The sequence below is a fragment of the Hemitrygon akajei genome, chromosome 5, assembly GCF_048418815.1.
Source record: "Hemitrygon akajei chromosome 5, sHemAka1.3, whole genome shotgun sequence".
Lineage (NCBI taxonomy): Eukaryota > Metazoa > Chordata > Chondrichthyes > Myliobatiformes > Dasyatidae > Hemitrygon > Hemitrygon akajei.
Window position 1 is genome coordinate 98549655 of NC_133128.1, and position 13011 is coordinate 98562665.

The 13011-nt window shown below is 44.1% G+C and overlaps 1 protein-coding gene across 5 annotated transcripts in view; it reads right to left on the bottom strand.

Annotated features, from left to right (window-relative positions):
• Positions 1–13011, bottom strand: part of sec22a (SEC22 homolog A, vesicle trafficking protein) — a 121214-nt gene that overhangs the window by 43582 nt on the left and 64621 nt on the right. For 4 of the 5 annotated variants that reach the window (XM_073046129.1, XM_073046127.1, XM_073046124.1 and 1 more), the window contains exons 5-6: positions 10757–10810; positions 2644–2762 (exon numbers count right to left, since the gene is read on the bottom strand). In XM_073046129.1, coding sequence (XP_072902230.1) covers positions 2644–2762; positions 10757–10810 — 173 coding nt within the window. The remainder of the gene's footprint in view (positions 1–2643; positions 2763–10756; positions 10811–13011) is intronic. The other variant, XM_073046126.1, reaches the window with a different exon arrangement.

Genomic DNA, 13011 nt, shown 5'->3' on the forward strand with positions numbered 1-13011 from the left:
CCTCTTCAAATCTAGGTCAAAAACCTATTTGATTTCTAATGGAAAATCATTCTAAATACATTTGAAAATTAGAATTGCTTGCCCTATTCAACAACTCACAATCCCTCTCTGTGAAAGGTTGCATTTAAAACTGTTAAAAAGTTAATACATTTGTTTACTGCCAACTTGCTTCAAATGGATTGACAATGTTGATCAATTTAGTTTCTATTCAAGCCAATATATTAAGAAGGAATAAATGATCAAAAGCTCAATGTAAAACAGGCTTGGGTCAGGAGAACAGTTTTAGAAACACAGAAAACCTACAGCACAATACAGGCCCTTTGGTCCACAATGCTGTGCCGAACATGTACTGACTTTAGAAATTACCTTGGATTACCCATAGCCCTCTATTTTTCTGAGCTCCATGTACCTATCCAGGAGTCTCTTAAAAGACCCCATCGTATCCGCCTCCACCACCACCGTCGCTGGCAGCCCATTCCACTCACTCACCACTCTCTGCATAAAAAACTTACACCTGACATCTCCTCTGTACCTACATCCAAGCACCTTAAAACTGTGCCTTCTCATGCTAGCCACTTCAGCCCTGGCAAAAAGCCGCTGACAATTCACACAATCAATGCCTCTCATTTTCACAATGTATATTACATCTCAGGCATTCACCTTGAAGTAGCATATAGAACAGTGCCACTGCTTTGAAGATCATTTACTGCACCCATCACTGCTAGAAATGTATCATATTTGATTAGGGTTGTGTCACTATCACAAACCCCTCGAAGAATTAGAAGAGAAAGCTAATAAATATACACTCAGTGGTCACCTTATCAGGTATCTCCTGTACCTCAATAAGTGGCCAGTGAATGTATGTCTATGGTCTTCTGCTGCTGCTGTAGCCCATTAATTTCAAGGTTCGACATGTTGTGCGTTGAGAGTTGCACATCATGGTTGTAATGTGTGGTTCCTTCGGTTAATATTGCCTTCCTGTCACCTTGAACCAGTCTAGCCATTCTCCTTGGACTCTCATTAACAAGGCATTTTTTCCCTACAGAACTGTTGCTCACAGATGCATTTTGTTTTTCACACTATTTACTGTAAACTCTAGAGACTGCTGTGTGTGAAAATCCCAGGAGACCAGCAGTTTCTGAGATACTTAAACCACCCTGTCTGGTACCAACAATCATTCCACAGTCACTTACTTAGATCACATGATGGGGAAGAACAACAACTAAACCTCTTAACCATGTCTGCATGGTTTTATGCATTGAGTTACTGCCATGTGATTGGCTGATTGGATATTTGCATTAATGCGCAGATGTACAGGTATAGCTAATAAAGTGACCCTGAGTGTATATGTATTACAGAGACAGATACACACAGCTGCATATCCTAGGGACAGCAATTCACCTTGATGTTGATTGAATAATGATTGTTTTTGCAGAAGCAAGACATGTTATAATTTACACTTTCCATATTAAAACAGGCTCAACACACTCACATATTCCAGGAGGTGAATGAAAACAATTGCTCAATGTGCTTAGAAGTAATTACATCAGAACTATTTAACCTAATGTCATACTCAGTTGCAACCATCAACCACAGCCTGCCTCCACTTAATAAGGTTCATTACTTGAGCTCAGAACTTAATGAGAATTCTCTTCTTTCTAAGGTTTATTAATATCCTTTGCTCTATACCACTTAAAAGCAGAAGTAAGGACTCTGCCAATTCTATTCTAGACCATAAGAAATAGAGCAAATAGACCAGAATCAGGCCATTTGGCTCATTGAGTATGCTCCACCATTCCATCATGGCTAATTTATTAACCCTCTCAACCTCATTCTTCCACCTTCTCCCTGTAACCTTTGACACCCTTACTAATCTAGTACCTATCAACCACCATTTTACATACACTCAGTGGCCACTTCATTAGGTACCCCTGTATTCCTGCTCATTAATACATGGTCAAGAAGTTCAATTGTTGTTCAGACTAAACAGCAGAAGGGGGAGGAAATAGGATCTGAGTGATTTTGACCATGGAATGATTGTTGGTGCCAGTCTCAAGAGTTTACAGGGAATGATGCAAAAAGGAATCCAGTGAGCAGCAGTTCTATGGGTTAAAACAGCTTGCTAATGAGGGCGGTCAGAGGAGAATGGCCAGACTAGTTCACATTAACAGGAAGGTGACTAACTCAAATAACTGCACGTTACAACAGTGGTGTGCGGAAGAGCATCTCTGAATACACAACACTTGAAGTGGATGGGCAACAGCAGCAGAACTCAATGAACATATACTCAGTAGCTAACAAATGGCCACTGAATCTCTACCCAATGACCTGGCCTCGAGGTCCATCTGTGTGATGGATTCCACATATTCACTACCCCATGCCTTCCGTGGGTGGATTATTCTGTGCCTGACAACTGCAAGGATCAGCTTAGTCTCAGATTCTCCTTTTGCCAGTGCTGCAGAGCACTGTTGGTCACCTCTCACACAAGACTGAAAATATTTGCATTGGGATTGAGAGATGGAAAATTAAAACAAAATGATCTGTATTTACGTTGGTCCTTAAACATAATGCATGAAAGACTGATAATGCATTTAACTTGAAATTTAATTAAGAAAGTAAACACATGACTGGAGGAAATCTCACCTGAAATAAATTTTCCACTGCATGAAATCCACGGATTAGATTTAAAGCTGCACAAAGCAGACTTAGTAAACAAGATATAACTCCCGGCAGCTTCACTGGTTCCAGTCGCTGATTGGGAGCTGTGGTGACAAAACCAACAGTAAAAAAGCAGCACCATGAATTTGGATGCATATTACAGCTTCTAACTTATTTGTTGACACCAACATTTGTTCAGCTGGAAATATCTGTTAGCCCCTAATGATCAGTACACGAGTTAATATGAAATTACATCTTGGACCCAATAATCAGTCCATGAGTACCACATCCTGGATTTCCAGTTTTCCCACAGCAATTGCCCTCGATCAGAAGAGGAAAAGAAGTGTTGCAGAAAAGGCAATAACATCTTGCTTTGGGGGAAACTTTATCAGAAGGTCATTTAGAAGAACTGCAATGTGATTTCTTCAAAGCTCTAACTGCTAGCTAACCCAGCAAAACAGTTACTGAGTGGTTTAAGGTTTTTAAGTAGTCAGTTCTTGTAAAGTATTTTTATTTCTAATTGTTTGCATCACCATCTAGTATGGAAGTGACAATGTACTGGACTGGAAAAAGCTGCAGAGGGTTGTTGTTTCAGCCAGCTCCATCATGGGCACTAGCCTCCACACCATCGAGGACATCTTCAAAAGGTTGTACCACAAAAAGGAAGCATCCATCATTAAGGACCCCCACCACCCAGGACATGCCCTCTTCTCATTGCTATCATCATCAAAGAGATGGTACAGGAGCCTGAAGATACACACTAAATGTTTTAGGAACGGTTTCTTCCTCCCTTCCATCAGAGTTGTGAATAGACAATGAAACCATGAACACTATCTCACTAACAACACGCACAAAATGCTGGAGGAACTCAGCAGGCCAGGCAGCATCTATGGAAAGGAGTATATTTCAGGCCGAGACTCTTCAACAGGAGCAGAGGGAAAAAAAGATATGGGGAGGGGAGGGGATGGAGAAACACAAGGTGATAGGTGAAACTGGGAGGGGGAGGGGTGAAGTAAAGAGCTGGGAAGTTGATTGGTGAAGAGATACAGGGCTGGAGAAGGGGGAATCTGATAGGAGAGGACAGAAGGCCATGGAAAAAGAAAAGGGGGTGGGAGGAGCACCAGTGGGGTGATGGGCATCAAGGAGATAAGGTGAGAGTGGGAAAAGGTTATTGGGAATGGTAAAGGGGGGGCATTATCAGGAGTTTGATAAATCTATGTTCATGCCATCAGGTAGGGTGCTACCCAGATGGAATATAAGGTGTTGCTCCTCCAACCTGAGTGTGGCCTCATCATGACAGTGGAGGAGGCCATGGATAGACATATCAGAATGGGAATGGGAAGTGGAATTAAAATGGGGGCCACTGGGAGATCCTGCTTTTTCTGGCGGACAGAGCATAGGTGCTCGGTGAAATGGTATCCCAGTCTACATCGGGTCTCACTGATATACAGGAGGCCACACCAGGCGCACCAGACACAGTAAATGACCACAACAGACTCACAGGTGAAGTGTCCCCTCACCTGGAAGGACTGTTTGGGGCCATGAATGGTTGTGAGAGAGGAGGTGCAGGTGTAGCACTTGTTCTGCTTGCAAAGGTCAATGCCAGGAGGGAGATCAGTGGGGAGGGCCAAATGGTCAAGGGGGAGTCATGTACGGAGGGAACTCTCCAGAAAGTGGGTGTGGGGGGGGGGGGGGGGAGGGAAGGGAAAGATGTGCTCGGTGGTTGGATCCCGTTGGAGATGGCAGAAGTTGCGGAGAATTATGTGCTGAACACGGAAGCTGGTACATTGGTAGGTGAGGACAAGAGGAGCCCTGTCCCTGGTAGGGTAGGAGGAGGATGGAGTGAGGGCAGATGTGAGTGAAATGGAGAGATGTGGGTGAAGGCAACGTTGATGGTGGAGGAAGGGAAGCTCCTTTCTTTGAAGACGGAGGACATTTCCTTTGCTCTAGAATGAAAAGCCTCATCCTGAGAGCAGATGCAGCAGAAACCGAGGAATTGAGAGAAGGGGATGGTGTTTTTGCAAGTAACAGGGTGGGAGGAGGTATGGTCCAGGTAGCTCTGAGAGACCGTGGGTTTATAATACACATCAGTAGATAAGCTATCTCCAGAAGAGAGACAGAGAAAGGGGAGGAAGGTGTCGGAAATAGACCAAGTAAATTTGAGGGTAGGGTGGAAGTTGGATGTAAAGTGGATGAAATCAACAAGTTAGGCATGGGTGCAGGAAGCAGCACCAATGTAGTCGTCGATATAGTGTAGGAAAAGTGCAGACGGCCACCAGTGTAGTCTTGGAACATAGACTACACTGAGCTGACAGAAGGGCAGGCATAGCTGGGACCCGTGCGAGTGCCCATGGCTACACCTTTTGTTTGAAGGAAGTGGGAAGAACCAAACTATCTCATGATTTTTGCTCTCTTTTTCACTACTTATTTAAATTTTATATTATATACAATGGATTCCAGCTAATTGGGACACATCTGTACATTTTGGCCTAATTAGCCAAAGTTTCATGGAGATAGTTAAAAAGGTATAAAAAAGATAAACTACCATTTCATTGAGTAACAAATTATGTATTTAACTGAAATACAGAACAAATTAGAACACTATCAACATTACTGCAGTACAAAAGGCTGTGTATTAGTTTCTAATAGTTATTGACAGAGGAACTAATCCGGTGAATGATGCCGTGTTCTTTTGATCTACTGTAAATGAACAAATTCAACACAGACACCTAATGTAGAAAATGGACTGCTTTCATATAATGCCTTCGATGATTCCATTCTCCAAATCTTCATTTTCAGAGCTGCACTGAATCAAGTGTATGATATCTTGGCCAGTCCATCCAACCTGCATAGCTGGGGGAAAGTTGATGCCCCAGGCTGTCTGTTGTGTTCCAGGAGAGTAACCTCAGAGCACATCCTGATCTGTTGCCTGAAAGCTCTTGGAGACGACCGATACCACTGGAGACATGACCAGGATTTGAAGACCCTTGCAGAAGCAATCTTAAGAATCTGTATTAGCAGATAAGCTCAACCCTGCAATCGAATCATCACCTTTGTGAGAGCTGGAGAGCAACCAGAAGCAAGAGTAAAGCCACCCCCAGTGATTCTGGCACCGCCTCACGTCTGGCAACTCATGACCTGGAGAAACAACTAAAGTTTCCACAGCACATCGTCAAGGCCACCTGAGACCAAACATCCTCCTGGTCTCAGAGGCAACAAAACATCCTGCTGCTCACATATCAAACACATTATTCAGTTCTTAATTCGGATCTAAAGTTCCATAAGGTCTGGGGACCTTTTATCGAGTACTTTCATAACCTTCCTCTTGACTAGGGTTTTTTTTTCTTTTTTTTTCTTCTTTTCGGTCCCTTGCTTTCAGCTCCCTTTTTTTTCTGGTAGTTGGCATTATTATCCTCTGTTGCTAAGTGTATTCACAGTCTGGGAGTTTGACTGTCCTGACCTATACTCTTAATATTGTGTTGTGGTCGGTCTGGAGTTGTTGTTGTTTTTTTTCTTGTGTTGTGGGGCTTGGGGAGGACACTAAGCTTACTTGTCTTTAATTTAGGTGCTTTTTTGTTAAATTCTCTTCCTTTGTAGCATATTGTTATTGTATGCTTAATTTTGCACTGTATTAATGCTCCTCATTGGGATTTGGGGTTTTTAATTTGTAAAATGTTTTGAGAAACTAATAAATTTTTTTTTTTTTTTAAAACAAACAAAAAAAAACCATCCTGCTGCAGCTGACAGTGCCGTGGGAGGGGGTGTCTGGAGGAGGCTCATGAGATGAGGCTTGCCAGATATGAGGAACTGGTCAGCAACTGTCAGAGGCAGGGATGGAAAGCAAAGTGCAGGCCCATTGAAGTGGGCTGCAGGAGCTTCGCCTGGCAGTCTCTTCACAGAGCCCTCAGCATAATGGGCATCACTAGTACAAGGAGACAGAGAGCCATCTGCACATATCAAGGCAGCAGAGAAAGCCTCTAGATGGCTCAGGATGAAGGTAGCAAGCCCATGGAAATGTGCAGCACATGCTACCTGAACACAAGTTGTGGCTTGATCAACCACAGCTGGATCACCTGGGTGGGGGTGTCTTATGGTGATCAGAGTTACAGACAGACAGACAGACATACTTTATTGATCCCGAGGGAAATAGGGTTTTGTTACAGCTGCACCAACCAAGAATAGTGAAGAAATATAGCAATACAAAACCATAAATAATTAAATAAAGATAAGTTAATCATGCCAAGTGGAAATAAGTCCAGGACCAGCCTATTGGCTCAGGGTGTCTGACACTCCAAGGGAGGAGTTGTAAAGTTTGATGGCCACAGGTAGGAATGACTTCCTATGACGCTCAGTGTTATATCTCGGTGGAATGAGTCTCTGGCTGAATGTACTCCTGTGCCTAACCGGTACATTATGGAATGGATGGGAGTCATTGTCCAAGATGGCATGCAACTTGGACAGCATCCTCTTTTCAGACACCACCGTCAGAGAGTCCAGTTCCACACCCACAACATCACTGGCCTTATGAATCAGTTTGTTGATTCTGTTGGTGTCTGCTACCCTCAGCCTGCTGCCACAGCACACAACAGCAAACATGATAGCACTGGCCACCACAGACTCGTAGAACATCCTCAGCATCGTCCGGCAGATGTTAAAGGACCTCAGTCTCCTCAGGAAATAGAGACGGCTCTGACCCTTCTTGTAGACAGCCTCAGTGTTCTTTGACCAGTCCAGTTTATTGTCCATTCATATCCCCAGGTATTTGTAATCCTCCACTATGTCCACACTGACCCCTTGGATGGTAACAGGGGTCACCAGTGCCTTAGCCCTCCTCAGGTCCACCACCAGCTCCTTAGTCTTTTTCGCATTAAGCTGCAGATGATTCTGCTCGCACCATGTGACAGAGTTTCCCACCGTAGACCTGTACTCAGCCTCATCTCCCTTACAGGGAAGTAGTCACCCCAAAGTTGCAGGAGGCAAGTAGCTGGCTGTCAGGAGGAATTGAAATATAAACAGGCAGTTAGAGCAGAGCACACCTGTGGCTATTCCCCTCAAAAATAAGTATACCGCTTTGGATACTTTTGTGGGGGATGACCTCCCAGGGGAATGCCACAGAGACCAGGTGACAGGCACTGAGCATGGGTCCGTGGTGCAGAAGGGAAAGAGGGAGAAGGGAGCGGTAGTGATTGTAGATTCAATAGTGAGAAGAACAGACTGGAGATTCTGTGGATGTTAACAGGACACCCGGAGGGTGTATTGCCTCCCAGGTGCCAGGGTCAGGGATACTTCTGATCACTTTCACAACAATTTGGAGAGGGTGGGAGAGCAGCCAGATGTCTTAGTATATTTTGTACATATTGGTACAATGACTTAGGAAGGAAAAGCAAAGAGGTTCTGAAAAGAGATTTTAGAGAGCTGGATAGATAGCTGAGATGCAGGACCTCCAGGGTAGTAATTTCTGGATTGCTGCCTGTGCCACGCACCAGTGAGGGTAGAAAGAGGATTATTTGGCAGGTAAATACGTGGCTGAGAAGCTGGTGCAGGGGGCAGTGTTTCAGGTAGTTGGATCATTGGGATCTCTTCTGGAGAAGGCATGACCTGTTCAAAAGTGAAGGGTTGCACCTGAACCCGAGGGAAACCAATATTCTTGTGGGCAGGTTTGATACAGCTGTTGGGGAGGGTTTAAACTAATTTGGCAGGGGGCTGGGAACCAGAGAGATGGGACTCAGGATAGGACAGGTAGTAAAAAAGTAAAGATAGCATGCAGTCAGACTGTCAAGAAGGGCAGGCAGCACATAGTTGCAGCCAACAGGGTGAGTTTCAGTACATTAGGGATGCAGAATCAAAAAGGGTAGCAAATACAGTACTCAAGGTGTTGTATCTCATGCACTGAGTATAAGAAATAAGGTGGATGATCTTGTTGCACTAATACATCTTGCCAGGTATGATGTTGAGGCCATCACTGAATCGTGGCTGAAGGATGGTTGTAGTTGGAAGTTGAATGTCCAAGGCTACGCATTGTATCGGAGGGATAGGAAGGTCGGCAGAGGGGATGGTGTGGCTCTACTGGTAAAGAATGGCATCAAATCAGTAGAAAGATGTGACATAGGATTGAAGATGTTGAATCCTTGTGGGTTGAGTTAAGAAACGGCAAGAGTAAAAGGACATTGATGGCAGTTATAATCAGGCCTCCCAACAGTATCTGGGAGGTGGACCACAGATTACAACAGGAAACAGAAAAGGCATGTGATAGTCATGGGAGATTTTAACATGCAGGTTGATTGGGAAAATCAGGATGGTAATGGATCTCAAGAGACTGAGTTTGTTGATGGGTTTTTAGAACAGATTGTCATTGAGCTTCCTAGGGGATCAGCTATACTGGATTGGGTGTTATGTAATGACCTGGAGGTGATATGGAAGCTTAAGGTAAAAGAACCCTTAGGAACCAGTGATCACAATATGATTGAGTTCAACTTGAAATTTGATAGGGAGAAAGTAAAGTCTGACGTAACAGTATTTCAGTGGAGTAAGGGAAATTACAGTGGTATGAGAGAGGAGTTGGCCAAAGTAAACTGGAAGGAGCTGTTGGCAGGGATGTCAGCAGAGTAGCAGTGGCATGCGTTTCTGGGGAAAATTAGGATTATGCAGGATATGTGTATTCCAAAAATGAAGAGATACTTAAATGGCAAAATAGTACAACTGTGGCTGACAAGGGAAGTCAAAGCTAATGTAAAAATAAAAGAGAGGGCATACAACAAAGCTAAACTTACTAACCCAACCCTCCACTTCCTCATCCAGGTCTTTTATAAAAATCACAAAGAGTAGGAGTCCTAGAACAGATCCCTGAGGCACTCCACTGGTCACTAGCCTCCATGCAGAATATAACCCATCTATAACCATTCTTTGCTCTCTGTGGGCAAGCCAGTTCTGGATCCATAAAGCAATGTCCCCTTGGATCCTATGCCTCCTTACTTCCTCAATAAGCCTTGCATGGGGTACATTATCAAATGCCTTGCTAAAATCCATGTACATTACATCTATGGCTCTACCTTTATCAATGTGCTTAGTCACATCCTCAAAAAATTCAATCAGGCTCATATGGCACGACCTGCCTTTGACAAAGCCATGCTGACTATTCTTAATCATATTATGCCTCTCCAAATGTTCATAAATCCTACCTCTCAGGATCTTCTCCATCAACTTACCAACCACTGAAGTAAGGCTCACTGGCTTATAATTCCCTTGGATATCTCTATTCCCTTTCTTGAATAAGGGAACATTATCCGTAACCCTCCAATCCTCCAGAACCTCTCCCGTCTTCATTGATGATGCAAAGATCATTACCAGAGGCCCAGTAATCTTCTCCCTCGCTTCCCATAGTGGCCTGGGGTAGATCCTGTCCAGTCCCAGTGACTTAGTCAACTTGATGCTTTCCAAAAGCTCCAGCACATCATCTTCCTTAATATCTATGTGCTGCCTTTATGGCAGTTATTTAGTTTATAATATTTTCGCTTAGTAATTCGTTTGTTAGCATTTTTAGTTAAAGTTAGGATTGTTTAAGTAAATTCATTTGTCTGTAATATATCGCGGCTGCGATGACATCACATCCGGTTTCGCCGCGTCTTGTGGGAAAATACCGGTTTGGGATAAACGCAAGGGTGGGGGTCGCTCACATGTGGCAGTTCAGCGCCAGTAAGGTTGTTCTCTACGCACCAGAAGCACAGTGAAAGCAACGCTGTGTCGTTAGATAATCGATATGTTGAGTTAAAATGTTAACGCCGATTCTGTTAAAAGTAACGATGGTCGATAAGGTTTATGTTTTCGTTAGTTAAAGAGTCGGGATAGTTTGTGTTGAAGTGTATTTAAAGCAGTCAATGGAGCAGGTAGATTCTGACTGTATGCTGCACTTTAATGTAATGTAGTTGTTGTAGTTTTACCTTTGCAAGTATTCACGATGTAAATGTGATATTTAGAAGGAAACAAACACTGTACCAATCTTGTATTGTTTTATCAACAGTTTTCACCATACGTTAATGTGAAGAGTGAACAGTAAATGGTTAATCTTACTGCGACCTTGTTTTCATTGACTACGGTTTACCTCGACGTTTAACTCGGCGTTCCGTTACACCCGAGCGAGAACGTATGGTGAAAACTGTTGATAAAACAATACAAGATTGGTACAGTGTTTGTTTCCTTCTAAATATCACATTTACATCGTGAATACTTGCAAAGGTAAAACTACAAAAACTACATTACATTAAAGTGCAGCATACAGTCAGAATCTACCTGCTCCATTGACTGCTTTAAATACACTTCAACACAAACTATCCCGACTCTTTAACTAACGAAAACATAAACCTTATCGACCGTTGTTACTTTTAACAGAATCGGCATTAACATTTTAACTCAACATATCGATTATCTAACGACTTACAGCGTTGCTTTCACTGTGTTTCTGGTGCGTAGAGAACAACCTTACTGGCGCTGAACTGCCACATGTGAGCGACCCCCACCCTTGCGTTTATCCCAAACCGGTATTTTCCCACAAGACGCGGCGAAACCGGATGTGACGTCATCACAGCCGCGATATATTACAGACAAATGAATTTACTTAAACAATCCTAACTTTAACTAAAAATGCTAACAAACGAATTACTAAGCGAAAATATTATAAACTAAATAACTGCCATAAAGGCAACACACTCCCCGCTTGACCTTCGTAAGGTCACAATGAACATAATACAAAACTTCAGTCTCTAAATCAGTCATTAGGTAGAAGTAGAATGACTTCTGTAACTGTCCTTTGGTAAATTTTCACATCGCCTTGGTCGGTAGTTTTCAACTCGACTTTCCTGACATGTCCATCCCGACTAGGGAATGTGGCAGTGATTCTGGCCATTGGCCAGCAGTTGCAGGTGATTTGCTTGTCCCTGAGCAGGACTAAATCTCCAACTTGAAGGTTCCTGCGGGGTTCTGTCCACTCTTGTCTGTGTTGCAACAAAGGTAGCTATTCCTGTCTCCAACGAGACCAGAATCGATTTGCCAGGGCCTGGACCTGTCTCCATTGCTTTGTGTACAAATCCTTAACAGAGAAGTCCCCTGGTGGAGGGGGAGCTCCTGCCTTCTGCGTAAGGAGCATTGATGGCGAGAGTATGAAGGGGTTTTCCGGGTCAGAAGACACGGGTAGGAGTGGTCGTGCATTTATAATGGTTGTGACCTCTGCCATTAGTGTGCACAGTACCTCGTGGGTCAATCGGGTGCGTTGCTGCATCTCAGGTTTCCCTTTCAGGGTTTTTTGCAAGGACGTGAACCGCTTGACTGCCTGCTCTTTGTTGTTTGGCAAGCACTGGCGTGGTTCTTTGAAAAGTAGTGGGGCGACCCCATTATTTGCTTTGTCTCTGAAGACCTTGGTGTCCTCTGTTTTTAAGAAGATGGCGTCTTGAGCCGATAGAGCAAATTTATTATCATGCTCCGTTTGAGCGAAGACTGACTGACCAAGCGTCTCGTCAGTTACTTTGCACTTGTTAAAGCCTTGTTGTGCTTCCTGGACACACATGGAACTTGTGCGGGGTTGAAGAATTGAATGGCGGCTACTCTCTAGCACATTGGTCTTGAGTGTGTTAACCGTCGATTTGTGTTCATTGCCAGGACACACCTCTCCTATCACCACCCAGCCCAGATCCAGGCGTTGCGCAAAGGGGGCATCGTGTGGTCCATTGATCTGCTGCCTAACCTTGTGTACCCGGAGAACATCTCTCCCTAATAGCAGGAGTATTTCTGCTTCTGGATCCAGCTCTGGGATGTGTTTGGCGATGTGGTGGAGATGTGGCTGGTGTAGCACTGCACTTGGCGTCGGGATCTCAGTGCGGTTATTCAAGATTTCATCGCACTCTTAAGAGTGGAGGGAGACAGATGAGGACTTTACCATCCAGGGACTCGATCTGGAAGCCTTCAGCCTTCCTTCCGTAAGTTTTCATGTTGCCTGAGCAAGTTCTAAGGTAGTATGGGAACTGCTCACTCTCAATGTTGAACAAGTTAAAGAACTCTGGACTGACTAGCGAGCGATTGCTCTGATCATCCAGAATTACGTAGGCTTTGATGGCCTTGTCTTTGGCTCCCTTAGGGTACACCTTAGTGAGACAGATCTTTGAACAAGAACGGCTTGCCTGAGCTTGACCGCAAACTTCTGTACAGCTCGAGCTGACAACAGTTGTCCTGGAGTGAGCTTCTCCCTCCCCGCCGTCCTGTTGTGGGGGTGAAGGAGCGTTGTCGGTTCGCGGTAACGGGCCGGGATGCATGGCCCCATCGTGATTAGTGCTATTACATTCCGGGCACTTCACGGCGATCGTACAC